General features: G+C 42.6%; 1 protein-coding gene across 1 annotated transcript in view; it reads left to right on the top strand.

Annotated features, from left to right (window-relative positions):
• The first annotated feature begins 4,410 nt into the window (after positions 1-4,410).
• The window catches only part of RIMS2 (regulating synaptic membrane exocytosis 2), a 615,364-nt gene continuing 606,269 nt past the window's right edge, over positions 4,411-13,505 (top strand). The window contains 1 exon segment of the mRNA XM_032591921.1: positions 4,411-4,653. Within this exon segment, the coding sequence (XP_032447812.1) occupies positions 4,478-4,653 (176 nt within the window). The 5' untranslated portion in view covers positions 4,411-4,477.

Genomic DNA, 13,505 nt, shown 5'->3' with positions numbered 1-13,505 from the left:
AAACATCTGAGGCAGCCAGATATCTTACTGGAGTACTGAGTGCTCAGTAAATTCTAGTGGTGTGATTAGTTTATGACTTTAGTTTAGATATGCCTCTATGCCTTATTTCGTAGATTACAAGTAGCTCTTTACATGTAAAAATGAAAGTCCACAGACTTACAGGCTTTACAAACTCGCGTCCCTATAAGAATTGAAGAAAGGACTTGCATTTTGGAATTAGTGTGTAGCCTATCAATAGGACCTTGAGAATTCAATGATGAAGATGCCCAGTTACTTCTAAAGTTAAGAAGAACAATGGAGTTTCAACCTAACCTCAAATTCATATATTTGAGGGACACATCCAAGTAAAACCTATGCCAGATAGGACACAGTGAGATGTGATAAACTTAAAAAAAATTTTTTTAAAGTTCATTTATTTTTAGAAAGAGAGAGAGCAGGGCAGGGGCAGAGAGAGAAGGTGAGAAAGAGAGAATCCCAAGCAGGCTCCGCACTGCCAGGGTGGAGCCCCATGTGGGGCTCAAACTCACAGACCGTGAGATCAGGACCTGAGTTGAAATCAAGAGTGGGATGCCTTAACCGACTGAGCCACCCAGGCCCCCCCCCCTCAAAAATTTTTAACATTTATTATTTATTTTTGAGGAGAGACAGACAGAGAGCAAGCGGGGAGGGGCATAGAGAGAGGGAGACACAGAATCTGAAGCAGGTTCCAGGATCCTAGCTGTCAGCACAGAGCCTGATGCAGGACTTGAACTCATGAGCCTTGAGATCATTACCTGATCCTCACAAACCATGGGGTCATGACCGGAGATGTAGTCAGAAGCTTAACCAACTGAGCCACCCAGGCACCCCTGTGATAAATATTTTAAGTAAAATACTAAACCAGAACAAACAAAATGCCTCTAAGATCCAGACTGTAGTAAGATCAAAAGATAGAGATCTTTTGAAGGTTATTTTACTTTCTATAGTTCTGAGCAGAGCAATGTTACATTAAATTGAGTCTATTACTTTGAAAACTAGCCCATTTAAAATTCTCTATATATTTTATCTATATGATATACAGTCTGACACATTTTTATTTTGAAAAGACATATGAATCGAGGTAGAAGATGATTTTAAGGTACTTCCTGAGGATTCCCTTTAATAGGAAAAACAGGTGTAGTTGTAGTAAAGAAATGAAAAATGAAACACAGTAACAGTAAGATCCCTCACTTCTGCTTCAATCCTGTAAGAAGTCAGCTGTCTCAAAGATACCAGTTCATCTGCATTGTGTTTCATATGCAGGCACTACCTCTAGGCAGGTGCCAGGCAGTGGGGGTGCAGGGGAACACAGTCACAGGCACCCAGCATGCTATGTTTACTGGTAGAAAACAGTGCAGGGTCCACAGTGTGGCTCTACTGTAAAGGAAGTACCGGAAATTGTCTAATTTGGACACCCACAATTATGTACTCAAAATACGTAAAATAATTAAAAGAAGTGTTCTTCTCATCTTCCACTTCCCAAGTTCTCCCATTTTCTATTTTGCAATGCTCGTGGTGTAATTCTCAATCTTTGTTGTACATTAGTCATTAGGGAGTTTTCAAGATATACCCATGACCAGGGTCCTAACCCCAGAGATTGATTCATTTGATCTAGGGTTGGACCCAGGTGGTATTTTTAAAAAGTGACCCAGATAATTTTAATGGGCAGCCAGGGTTGAAAACCACCACGATTTCAAATTGGAGTAAAAATATCTAGGTTCTAGTTGTAGTGCTGCCATTTACTAGCTGGCTGATTTTTAAGTCCTTAGTTTCCCATAGGATGATGAGGTCAGCTTAGAGATTTATAAAAATTCTCTAGCTCTAAAACAAAATTAAATAAATTGGGATGCATATGATCTCTTCTAGTTTGCTCAGCTCTAAAAAGATGAAAATGGAATTATCTGGAGTATGCTAGCTTTGTTTGAAGCAAGTGAGTTAAAAAACAAACAAACAGCACTTAAGTAAACTTTTCCTTATTCCCTCTTCCCAATTACAAAGCATGGGAGAAAAGAAACAGATATTTAATCTTAGAAATCACAAGAGACTTCTAGGGCTGCTTTGTCTGTCCCTAGCTCTCTTAAATTGGGAGTTAGTCATATGGTACCTGGGGAACAGAGGGAGGGGGGAGAGAGCTCCCCCTTTACCAAGAAGGTAAATATAATACAAACCCCAAAGGCCTTAGACTACTCATCTTACCATAATCCGGCCTGGTACCAAACACTATGAGTGTGGGAGGCGAGGCAGGGGTGTGTACATATACATGTACACGCGCTCACACACACTCCCCAACTCGGTCATCCACCGCTCTAGCGGAGAGCGCCCAGAAGGCGCTCCCCAGCCAGGACCACTCTGGCCTCCCCCTTAAGCCTCCCAGCCCGCTCCCTGCTCTGCCCCCACCCGGACAGTCCTCCGGGCCGAGCTCAGCTTGGTCCACAGAAGGCGGTGGCAGCCCCGGCCATTCTCCTCAGCTGGTTTTCAGTACCGAATCCGTCTCTGTGCCTCTAAACCCAGACTCAGACGCTAACCCGATCCCCTCACTTCTCGGCCTCTTCTCTCTAGACCAGGCTCCCCCGGAAAGGGCCAAGCTCCCGCCTAAGCCCTTGGCCCAAGCTCATTCTCACCTGGGATCATCTCACCTAGGATCTCTCCTGATGATCCTAGCACCCTCACAGCTTCCCGGCGCCTCTTCATCCTCACACCTTTCCCAGATAAACCCTAATTCCCCCAGTCTCACCTCCCTACCTCTCTGCGCTCTCCCACATTGTCCCCTCAGGGCCTCTCCACGCATTCTTTGTCATCAGCCCTCAGTTTTCCAGAACTTCCTCATCTTCCCCCCAACCTCCACCTCCAGCATAGGGTCCCAGGTCCTCTAAATCACCTGCACTCCCCACTCACTCATAGCTCCCTCTCCCTCCCCTCAAGTAACCCCGGCCAGGGGCGGGGGGTTCCCACACCTTGCACCCTGGGGAACCTCTCCAACTCAACGCTCTCCCTCCTTGAAGGACCCCACCCACGACACCTGGGGAGCCCCTCTACGCACTCTTTCACCTCTGAGCCCGACACCTGGGCATCCTCCTCCTTCCACACTGTTCCTTCCTTTCCAAAACCTTAGGCGCCCCCACACTCGGAGGCCCGGTCACAGCCCATCTCCGGACCTGACACTCCTCCCACACTCCTCCCCGCCCCCAGGCTCCCACTCCTTTACCTCCAGACCTGACCCACAGGGCGCCCCCATCCAGCACAGCTCACGCTCTTGTCCCCTACTCTCGACTCCTTGGGCGCCCCCCCCCCCCAGGCCAGCGTTCTATACCCCCCTCCCCCCCTTGAAAACTCGCTCTCTACTCCTCCTCTTCCTTCCCGCCCCCAGCCCACAGGTCGCGCTCGGGAGGGGTGCTCGCCTGGCCCGGGCCTGGGCGGCCAGGAGGTGACGCGGCCCCCGCGGGAGGAGCCCGGGAGGTGGAGGGGCGGAGGAGGCGCGGGCGGCGGCACCGAGCGGCGGCGGCGGCAGCAGCGGCGTAGGGAGCGGGCCCCCGGCGCCGACTCCACCGACCCAAGGGGCGGCGGCCGCTGAGGGTCTGCGGGCGGGCGCGTGATGAGGAAGCACCAGCGCCCGACCCTGCTACGCGTCGAAGCTCGCTCGGATCCGGGCGTTGGCAGCCGGTGGGCCGTGGCCCCGGGAATCTCCGCCGCTAGCCCTAGTCATCCCTTCCTAGCTTTCGCTTCTCCGCTTTAGCCCGGAGCTGTCTCCGGCGGCCGCCCTCGGCCCCGCGGCCCTTCCCTGGTCGTTTCTGGAGGGGTCCTCCCTCCGCGGCGTCTGGAAGCCCAGTGACGCGTCAGCCGGCGGGACAGCTGAGCTGCTTCTCCGGGAAATTAGCCCCTGCGTCCTCACTCCCCTCTCTGCTCCCGCCCCGGCGTCCCTCCGACTGGCGGGACGCTGCCTCCCCGCGCTCGAAGCGAGTTCCCGGGACTCCCCCAGGGGGCTGGTTCGCGGCTTACCCCTTCCCCTCCGCGGCGGCGCGCGCCCCCGCCCCCGCCGGACACACTCGCGCCCCGGCCGGCGCGCCGCCCTCCCGCCCGCTCCCTCCAGTCACCCCACCCTTAGCCGTCCCCGCCACCTTACTCCACCACCCTCCCCCGCCGCTCCGCGCACTCCGCGTCCCGGCCCGGCCTCCCGCTCCTCTCTGCCAAACCGCTCACTTGCCAGCCCTTCGCCCCCGGGAAGAAGAAACATTTCCCGGAGCGCACTCCTCAGCCCTCACTCCCCGCCGCGCTCGCCCTCCCCTCCCCCTCCGCTCTTTCTTTCTTGGGGGAGGGGGGCTGTCGCCTCGGATTGAAGGCCGTTGATTTGTATGTATTTGTCCCAGCGCCGGAGGCTGCCCCAGCCGCCCGCGCGGGTGCCGCCGCCGCCGCCAGTGGAGTTGCCTCCCTGCTTCCCTAGGGTGGTTAGGCTCCACCAAACATGTCGGCTCCTGTCGGGCCGCGGGGCCGCCCGGCTCCCACCCCGGCGGCCTCTCAGCCGCCCCTGCAGCCCGAGATGCCCGACCTCAGCCACCTCACGGAGGAGGAGAGGAAAATCATCCTGGCCGTCATGGATCGGCAGAAGAAAGAAGAGGAGAAGGAGCAGTCGGTGCTCAAGTAAGGACCCGGCTCCATCTTCCCGCCTCCCTCCGTCCCCTCCGCCCCCACGGCCGCTGCCCTGCGGCCGCCTGCGCGCCCCGGATCGCCGCCCTCCCTCCAGCCGGCGGCGCCTGGGCCACGAGGGCTGCGGCCGGCGCCGGCCGCCGGGGCTGCTTTCTGGGTGTCAGAGCGCGGGGGTGTGTGTCGGGAAGGGAAGGTGCCGAGGCCGGCCGAGATGAGGGTGGCGAGCCTTTAGGCGTTGTAATTTTCCCGGGCGTCCTTACGGCTTCCCCCGCGGGCCGGTTGGGCTTCAGGGTCCCCACGGGGCTGAAGCTGAACCCAGGCTCCGCGCGTCCCCTCTCCTTTCCAGCCGCCCCCGCGCGGTGGCAGTGACTGGGGCAATGAATCCAATATGGCCGTGCACAGGTGCTCCCTGGCCGGGACCCGGGCGAAGGCGCGCCGCCGGGGATGCGGGCGCAGCAGGGGCCCCTCGTCCCGCGCTTCCGCAGGGCGGCCCTGCCTCCGACGCGGAGACGAGCAGAGCTGCCCGCGGTCGCTGCGGGCAGGGGGGCGGCTGTGCAGGCGAGGGGCCTAAACTCTGGCAAGTCTCGGGTGGGTGTGCGGCCGCCGCCATCTTCCAGCCCCTCCCCCTCGGCGGGTTCTAACACCCTGCACTCTGCTGCTCTTCCTGTTTGCAACTAGTAAATCTGTTTAATCCTGAAGAGACTCTGAAGAGGCTCCAGTTCCTACCATTACTGCAGTTTGGGATGCTTCCTACCTTGTGAAGTTCTACTACTCGTGTTCATAGTGTAGGCAGCCGGGATTTTGCCGAGGGTGAGAGAGTAAAAGCAGCACCCAGGCGGCGGTTTAGCGCTGTGTAACTTCAGCACCAGGGAACTGTCCAGACAGAGATACAGCTCTGAGACGCCTTTTGTCAGTCTAGCAAAGAGATTTGTTTCTACAGGTTAGCTGTTAAATGTTTTATGGTTATTTGATTTCTCAGATACTGTGTGAAAGAGATTGTGCAGAAGATGCTTAACCTTTTTATGTTTTTCCAACTCAACTTTTTTCTTTTTACTTGAAATGAATTATTCACTAAGAGATTAACTTGGACAGTTTATATGCCAGCGGTGGGACTGTTCTTTTGCATGTTATCAAATATATTTTTCCCATATTCTCCACAGAAACACAAAATTGAAAGAGTAGAGTTCCTCTATGAAGGATGCAATACACTGACCTCTAATCATGTAAATTTTAAAACAGGTTGTTGAATTCAGTATTCTTTAATACACTTATACAGAGATAATTCTGTCTATACATATAGATTTTCATATTTTAATGAAAATACTGTAAATTATGGTAAAAATATATCAAATATCTCTACATGTTTGAGAAAAATTGAAGGACTAAGAACAAATATTTCTGACATACTAACTGGAATAAAGAAGAGTTGCTTCTTCAAAGCTAATTTGTGGGTTTGGAGACTTGTTTGGGAATATGATTTATTAGTAGGCTTGGTAAATGAAATATGGTTATGAGATTTAGGTAGCTTATTTTAACTAATGCTAGAATAAAGCATTATTTTTAAAAGCTTTTTGAGCATAATACTCACTTTGCTTTACTATATATACTAACAATGCCTAGCTTTTTGATGACTTAGAATTTGATATTTAAGTATATGAATCTATATTTTCTACTATAATTGTGATAAAATTAGTGTTGTCAAAGTGATGTCAAATAAAACATAGTTTTATTTCTTTGACCCATATATTTAAATGTACAATGTGTTTTTATTTCTTTGTAATATGCTAAATCATAGTATATACTGGCTAGTTCACTGTAGTTCCAAATCCACTTATTGTTCTAGTATATAGAGATGTAAATGAATTTTTCAATACTGAATTAAGAATTACTCAGATTGAACAATAGGTTACATTAGGAAAATGTTGCAAAAGGCTTTTTCAGGTAGGTACATTACATTACATACATTACCTTTCTGTGTAAGCCTGTATACTATGCAAATACATAGAATGTTCATGCATTCATATTCACACAGTTTAGGTAGAAACATTCTCTAAACATACATTCATACAGTCAGAGAGATTACATTGATGAAAAATCTTCATATTTATTTTAAATATCTATTTGCATTTCTGCCTAACTTAGTCTTGGAAGGAGTTATACCTCAAAATGGCCTACATGGCTTCAGAATTATTTTTGTATTTATTTTAACAAGAAGTTTTTTGGAGTTAAAGCATAATATAACTATAAATTTAATTTTAAATGTTCTATAAAAATGTTTTTGGCTTTTTAAATAAGTTAAGACTAGGCAAGGAAAATGAGGAAAACATTAGATTTTATAATAGAATTATAAAGAAAGAAAAATTGTTTTAAATAAGTTTATAATGTATTAAGTAATATGTTATCAATATTGGGTATTAAGTTACAAATACTATATATAAGAAAAAGTGATATTAGTATTCTTCAATGATTACTATTTCTCATTAAGTTTTAGGGGTGATTTATCTGGTCAAGACTACACTGTCCTTTGTTTCTCTTTGGTGATGTCCATTTAATTAGAGATGCCCATTTAATTGCATGTTAACATTTATTTTGAGAGAAGGTCATGGACAGAGAGAAACAAACTGAAAATCAAGTTGATGTCTGCTGCCTTGTAACAATTACGTTAAAGTTTGATGTGTGAAAAATTGAAACCATTGGATGAAAACATTTTCATATTAAGAATTCATACCAAGGGGGATGTGCATACGAAGTACATCACAGGGTGATATGTTGGAGTACAGGAAGAGAATATTAAAACTTATATTTCAAGTTCTATCTTTCTTTGAAAAAGAAATTAAGTATTACTGATATTTAATAAATAGATTGACAATATTAAGACCCATATAATTTGTAAATACATATGCACGTATTTAGAAGTTCACGCCTGAGATATTTTTAATGGGAGAGGTGAGTGATCAAAAGACATTGAGACCACTATAGTAATCTCTCTTTCTATGAAGAGATTAATTAAGGACTATTTATATTTATTAGCAATTTCTTCAAAGCCTTGCTGAATATTCATATATTCAGAAGTCTTCTGTCACCATCAAGGAATTTTATTTTACTTCTGATTGAGATACTAAAATTTTGAAGCATTTGTATCTCAGTAGATCCCTCAATAGATCAGTAATTGCTTTTTTTTATCCTTACCAGAAATCCACATACAGTTTTAGTTTTGATAACTCAATCTATAGGTAAAATCTATAGTGTTCTTTTACTTATTAATGTTTTTTTTTTTATTTTTTTTAAATTTTTTTTTTTTTCAACGTTTATTTATTTTTGGGACAGAGAGAGACAGAGCATGAACGGGGGAGGGGCAGAGAGAGAGGGAGACACAGAATCGGAAACAGGCTCCAGGCTCTGAGCCATCAGCCCAGAGCCCGACGCGGGGCTCGAACTCACGGACCGCGAGATCGTGACCTGGCTGAAGTCGGACGCTTAACCGACTGCGCCACCCAAGCGCCCCTACTTATTAATGTTTTTAAGCCTCGTCTTTCAAGACTGTAAACTTCTTGAGGGCAAGAATAATAATGTACCCTTCTTTGGAGTTTGTGTTTTGCAGCATACTTAACACCTGCACATATTAGGTAACTAATAAGTAATGTTGATATGACTTGTAATGTTAATGAGGCAGTTTATAAATTTTGTTGGGAAAATGAAGAATAATTTTTTTGAAAGAAAGGCATAATTTATTAGGTTTATATTTTCGAGTGATTTTTTTTTTTGATGTGGTATTAAGAAAAAAAATGTATGAGATAAGCAAAACCACTGAAATCAATAGAAAAGTAAGTATTCATTCAGTAAATATTTATTGAGTTTCTACTATGTGCATATCATAGTCTTTCAGATAAGGATTTTTTTTTATAACAGATTAGAAATAATGTTTTTTGCTGTGTAAATTATCTTTGTATTCTCAGTTTGGATTTTTTATTAATGTCAAATGTCTTTTATTTGCTTCCCAAATAAAAGAAGACAGTGAGTAAAGATTTCATGATAGATCAGAGTAATAATTTAGCTTATATTTAAAACATAGATGAGCAGTTCTAAATTTTTTTAATAATTCAATTTTAAGAGTATTTTTCAAAGCCAATTTATAAGCTTTTTTATGAATAGATAATATATACCTATGGTACAAAATTTCTTAGCTACTTTTTCTCCAAGCCAGAGGCAACTACTTTTGCCACTGTATTGTATACTATTCCAGAAATACTCTATGTGTAAAAATAGATATGTGTATATATCACATATTGTGTGCATCTATAATGTGTGTGTGTGCACACAGATGTATGGATGTATATGTGTAAACATAAAAAACATAAATGTGCCCAGCAGTTTACTTTTTAGGAGATCAGTTCCACACCCATTAATATATAGCTTCCTCATTCATTTTAATGGCTGTGTAATATCTCATTTTATGAACGTTCTGTAATTTCTTTATCTAGAACCATATTTATGGGTATTTAGGTTGATTCTAATTTTGCCATTAGAAACGACACTGCAATAAATATCTTTGTGCATATATCATTTCTTACATATTTGAATATATCTCTGGAATAAATTCCTAGAAATGCATTGTTGGGTCAAAAGGTCAGTATATTTTAAATTTTAATAAATATTGCCAAATTTATTTTCATACAATAAGTATGCATAAGTGACCTAAACTAGGGAGGCTCCCATATCCTTTCCAATTCAGTGTGTGATACTCTTAGCCAATACTTTGGTGAAAGATATGCCATCGTAGATTTAATTGAAATTTTCTTATTATCAGTGAGGCTGAGAGCCTTTTACATTTGTTTAGTTTTTGTTTTTCTTTTGGTCATTTTTAGTGAATTGTAGAAGCTCTTTTTATTGTCATTTGTTTTATGACCTTTTTTATGCCTTGTTTTTTTTTTTTTTACTGGTCAGGATTTTTAAAAAATGCATTTTAATTTTTCACTTTTTGTTTTATGTCTTTTGAGTTTGTGATGTACTTAGAATGATCTTTCTCATCCTAATATTTAAAAGACTACCATATTTTCTTCTTATAGCTAAATGAAAATTTAAGAACACGGCATGTGAAATAAAAAATGCAATTAAACATGAAGACTTTTAAACAAAAATCATTATTATGATTATGTAAATAACCACGACCATTGTCAAGAATGAAAAATCTATCAGTTTTAAGAATTGCAAATGCATTCTAAAAAATTGATTGGCATTTATGAGAAAGTACCTAATAAATTCTTTATATATAATCTGTATTTTAAAGCAACTAGGATAATTAAATAATATCTTCTTGTGGACTCTATTGTCATTGAGTATATATTTATAAAGAACTGATTATACTGTGTGACGAAGAGAGAGGTAATGGAGGCAAGTGTGAGGGGCCAGCTGGATTTTGACTTGAAACCTTATTTTACTAATTAATAACTGTAAGGTCTTGCTTATGTTGTTAAACTCTCTGAGCCCATGTTTCCTCATCTGTATTATCAAAATAATAACACCTACCTTGAAGGATTGTTATGATCAATGTAGATTAAATGTCCTGGCATAAATAAGTGTGCCAAAAAAAGTCGTTATTAACTGATTATAGACAATAGTTTATTATTATTTTTTAACATTTATTTATTTTTGAGAGACAGAGAGGCACAGAGCATGAGCGGGGGAGGGGCAGAGAGAGAGGGAGACACAGAATCCAGAGAGCAGGCTCCAGGCTCTGAGCTGTTAGCACAGAGCCCAATGTGAGGCTCAAACCCATGAACTGTGACATCATGACCTGAGCCGAAGTCAGTCGTTTAACCGCCATGCAGGCACCCCTAGACAATAGTTTCTGAACCTTAATATTATCATAGCATTCTTGGATGAAATCTTAACTTTTTTTTTTTTTTTTTTTTTCCAATTGAGACATTCTCTTCTTTGTCTACTGGGAAGTCAAAAAAATGCCCGAAGGACTTTTAAGTGCCTTCATTATTTATCTAGAAGCCCAGGGATGGAGAGGGAAGGTGATGAATCAGCAGCAATTTCCTCAGCAAAAAACATTTTTAGAGAGTCTGAAACTAAGGTGTAGCAGCAGAAATAAGACACCAAATTATTGGTTATTGGCAAGATACTGATTATCATGGGTGAATGCGAGGGAACTAATTTGTGCAAATTACTCTGTGATTGTCTTTACAGTTGTCTGGGATCAATTTTTACTCTATTAATAAATCAAATATGTATTTATTTATTTGTCTTATTCATATTATATCTGAGAACTCAGCGAATCTTATCAGGTTAATCTCATTTTGAAGTGTCAATTTAGAGTGCTCCTCTGCTTTTCATTGCTTTTCAAATGCACACACTCTTTGTATGACTTCCACTTTGCCTCTTAGCTTCAAATTTGCCTCCTTAGAGAGCTCTTTCTTGCCCCATGTTCTTAAGTAGGTTCTTTTCTTTCTTCTTTTTCATATCATCTTTAATATTTTCCAGTTATGCTTATTAAAATTTACAATTTCTTTATTTGTTTATGGTCTGTCTGCCCTGCTAGATTATAAACTCCCAGAGAGCAGACACCATGTCTGTCTTGTTCACCATATCAGCCTTAGCTTCTAACCCAACACAATGTTTTAATAGTAGTACTAAAAATATTAGTTGGGTGACTGAATGAAATGTTGGGGAATAAAATACTGTGTTCAGCTAGGTAGTGCTTGCTTTCAAGGTGAAATTTGAAGATCTAGAAGAAAAAAGTTTGCTTAGGTAGTAGTGCCCTTATTTTCAAAATCAATTGTAATTTTTAAACCTATGTGCAATTTTGCTTATTTATTTATTTATTTATTTATTTATTTATTTATTTTTTTAACTAGGAGAAAACTTACAGTATTTGCGTATGATTGCAACTCATCTTTTATTTGTTTATTAAAAACATTTTTTTAATGTTAATTTATTTTTGAGAGAGAGAAAGAGAAAGAGACAGAACATGAGCGGGGGGGGGGGGGGGGGAGAGGCAGACACAGAGAGCGACTCTCAACATGGGGCTTGAACTCACAAACTGCGAGGTCATGACCTGAGCTGACGTCAGTCGTTTAACCAACTGAGCCACCCAGGCGCCCCTTGACTCATCTTTCTTTTAGACTAAGAGCACATCTGTTTTGACTAGAAACCAGAAGAATATTGTAATATGTCATCTTGAAATTGTAATTATTTTTTAATATAAAGAATATTTTGCTTTAAAAATTACAACTTTACTTTGAAAGTGTTTGTATATTTCCAGTGTGTTTAACAGAGCTGAATGGTAAGTGATGTACAGAATATTTTGGATAGAAATTTCTATAATTCATTCCTTTCAGAGGCAGACACCTGAAGGCCAACCATAATCACATGAGCACACTGAAATGTGAAGTGTCATGAAAAAACACACTAAAAGTATTTTTGGAACATCATGACCATAGTAAAAAATGTGTCAGAGTAATCAAGTGAGTAGTTTGCTGTCTCTTTGGTATTGTTTTGAGGGTGTAACACATTTTATCCTTTTTAATTATGTGGAAATTTTACTCCTAGATGTTAAAGATTCTAGAGACTACAGATACTGTCGTATTCTCTAGTCACCTGATGAAATGCAGATATGTATTTCTGGGTGTTAAAACACTCTTAACCATTCTCAGCTAACCCTTTAGGAAGTCACTATAAGGAACATGATAAACCACAGTTACAATATTGCATGATAAGTGCTGGGAGACCATGTGCACGGTGTATCATGGATATATTCATTGAACAGGAGCACCTTATCCAGTTTGGGGGAGATGACACCTAGGCTGAGACTCAAAGGATGAGTAGATGTTCATTGGGCAGAGGAAGATGTTCCAAGCAAAAATACGAAAACTCCCAAGTCTTTCTATCCCAGACTTTAACTCTCATTTGTAAAAGAGAGGCAGGGCATAGTCAAGAAACTGATTTGAAGTGGTTTACAATGTCTGGAGCATAAGGCTTATTGGAAGTGAGTCGGTAGAGGAGACTTGAGAGATGGCAAGGGTCAGAGCTTCAAAGACACTGTATGTTTTCCTTTGATTTGGATTTAATCCTGAAGGTAGTAGGGAGTAACAGAGGGATTTTAAGCAGTGACACAGTGTAATCAGATTTGGTTGGGCACCCCCCAGCCTTACAGTCTGAGGGATTGATGCTAGAGACCAGGGCTGTAGTTAGGAGAGTCTTCTGGTAATCCAGGTGATATATGATGGAGATATGAAAGAGGACAGTTCTTTTTTGTTTTCTTTTGTTTTTAGATTTTTTTTTAACATTTATTCATTTTTGAGAGAGAGACAGAGCATGAGTAGGGGGAGGGGCAGAGTGAGTGGGAGACACAGAATCCAAAGCAGGCTCCAGGCTCTGAGCTGTCTGCACAGAGCCGGACGCAGGGCTCAAACTCACAGACTGTGTGATCATGACCTGAGCTGAAGTCAGACGCTTAACCAACTGAGCCACCCAGGCGCCCCTGAAAGAGGACACTTCTGCTGGAGGTGGAGAGGCAGGATAGATTGGAAATACTTAGGAGCCAAATTACTGGGATTTGACAACAGGAGGTAAAGTAAGGGTAAAAAAGTAAGGGTAAAGTAAGCTCTCAGGGTGCCTGACTTACTCAACTGACTGCTGTACATCATGTAGATCTGTCTTTGCTCATCTCACTGATGGTCAGCTCTCTAAATTGGTTTAGTCTCAGGACCATTGTTCTCTTGAGAGACCAAGCCGGAGAAGGCTTCTCTTATTGTTTTTCTTATTCTTTTTTTTTTTTTAATTTTTTTTTTCAACGTTTATTTATTTTTTTGGGACAGAGAGAGACAGAGCATGAACGGGGG

This window comes from Lynx canadensis, chromosome F2 (assembly GCF_007474595.2).
Source record: "Lynx canadensis isolate LIC74 chromosome F2, mLynCan4.pri.v2, whole genome shotgun sequence".
NCBI lineage: Eukaryota > Metazoa > Chordata > Mammalia > Carnivora > Felidae > Lynx > Lynx canadensis.
This window is presented reverse-complemented; position numbering and strand designations above follow the sequence as displayed.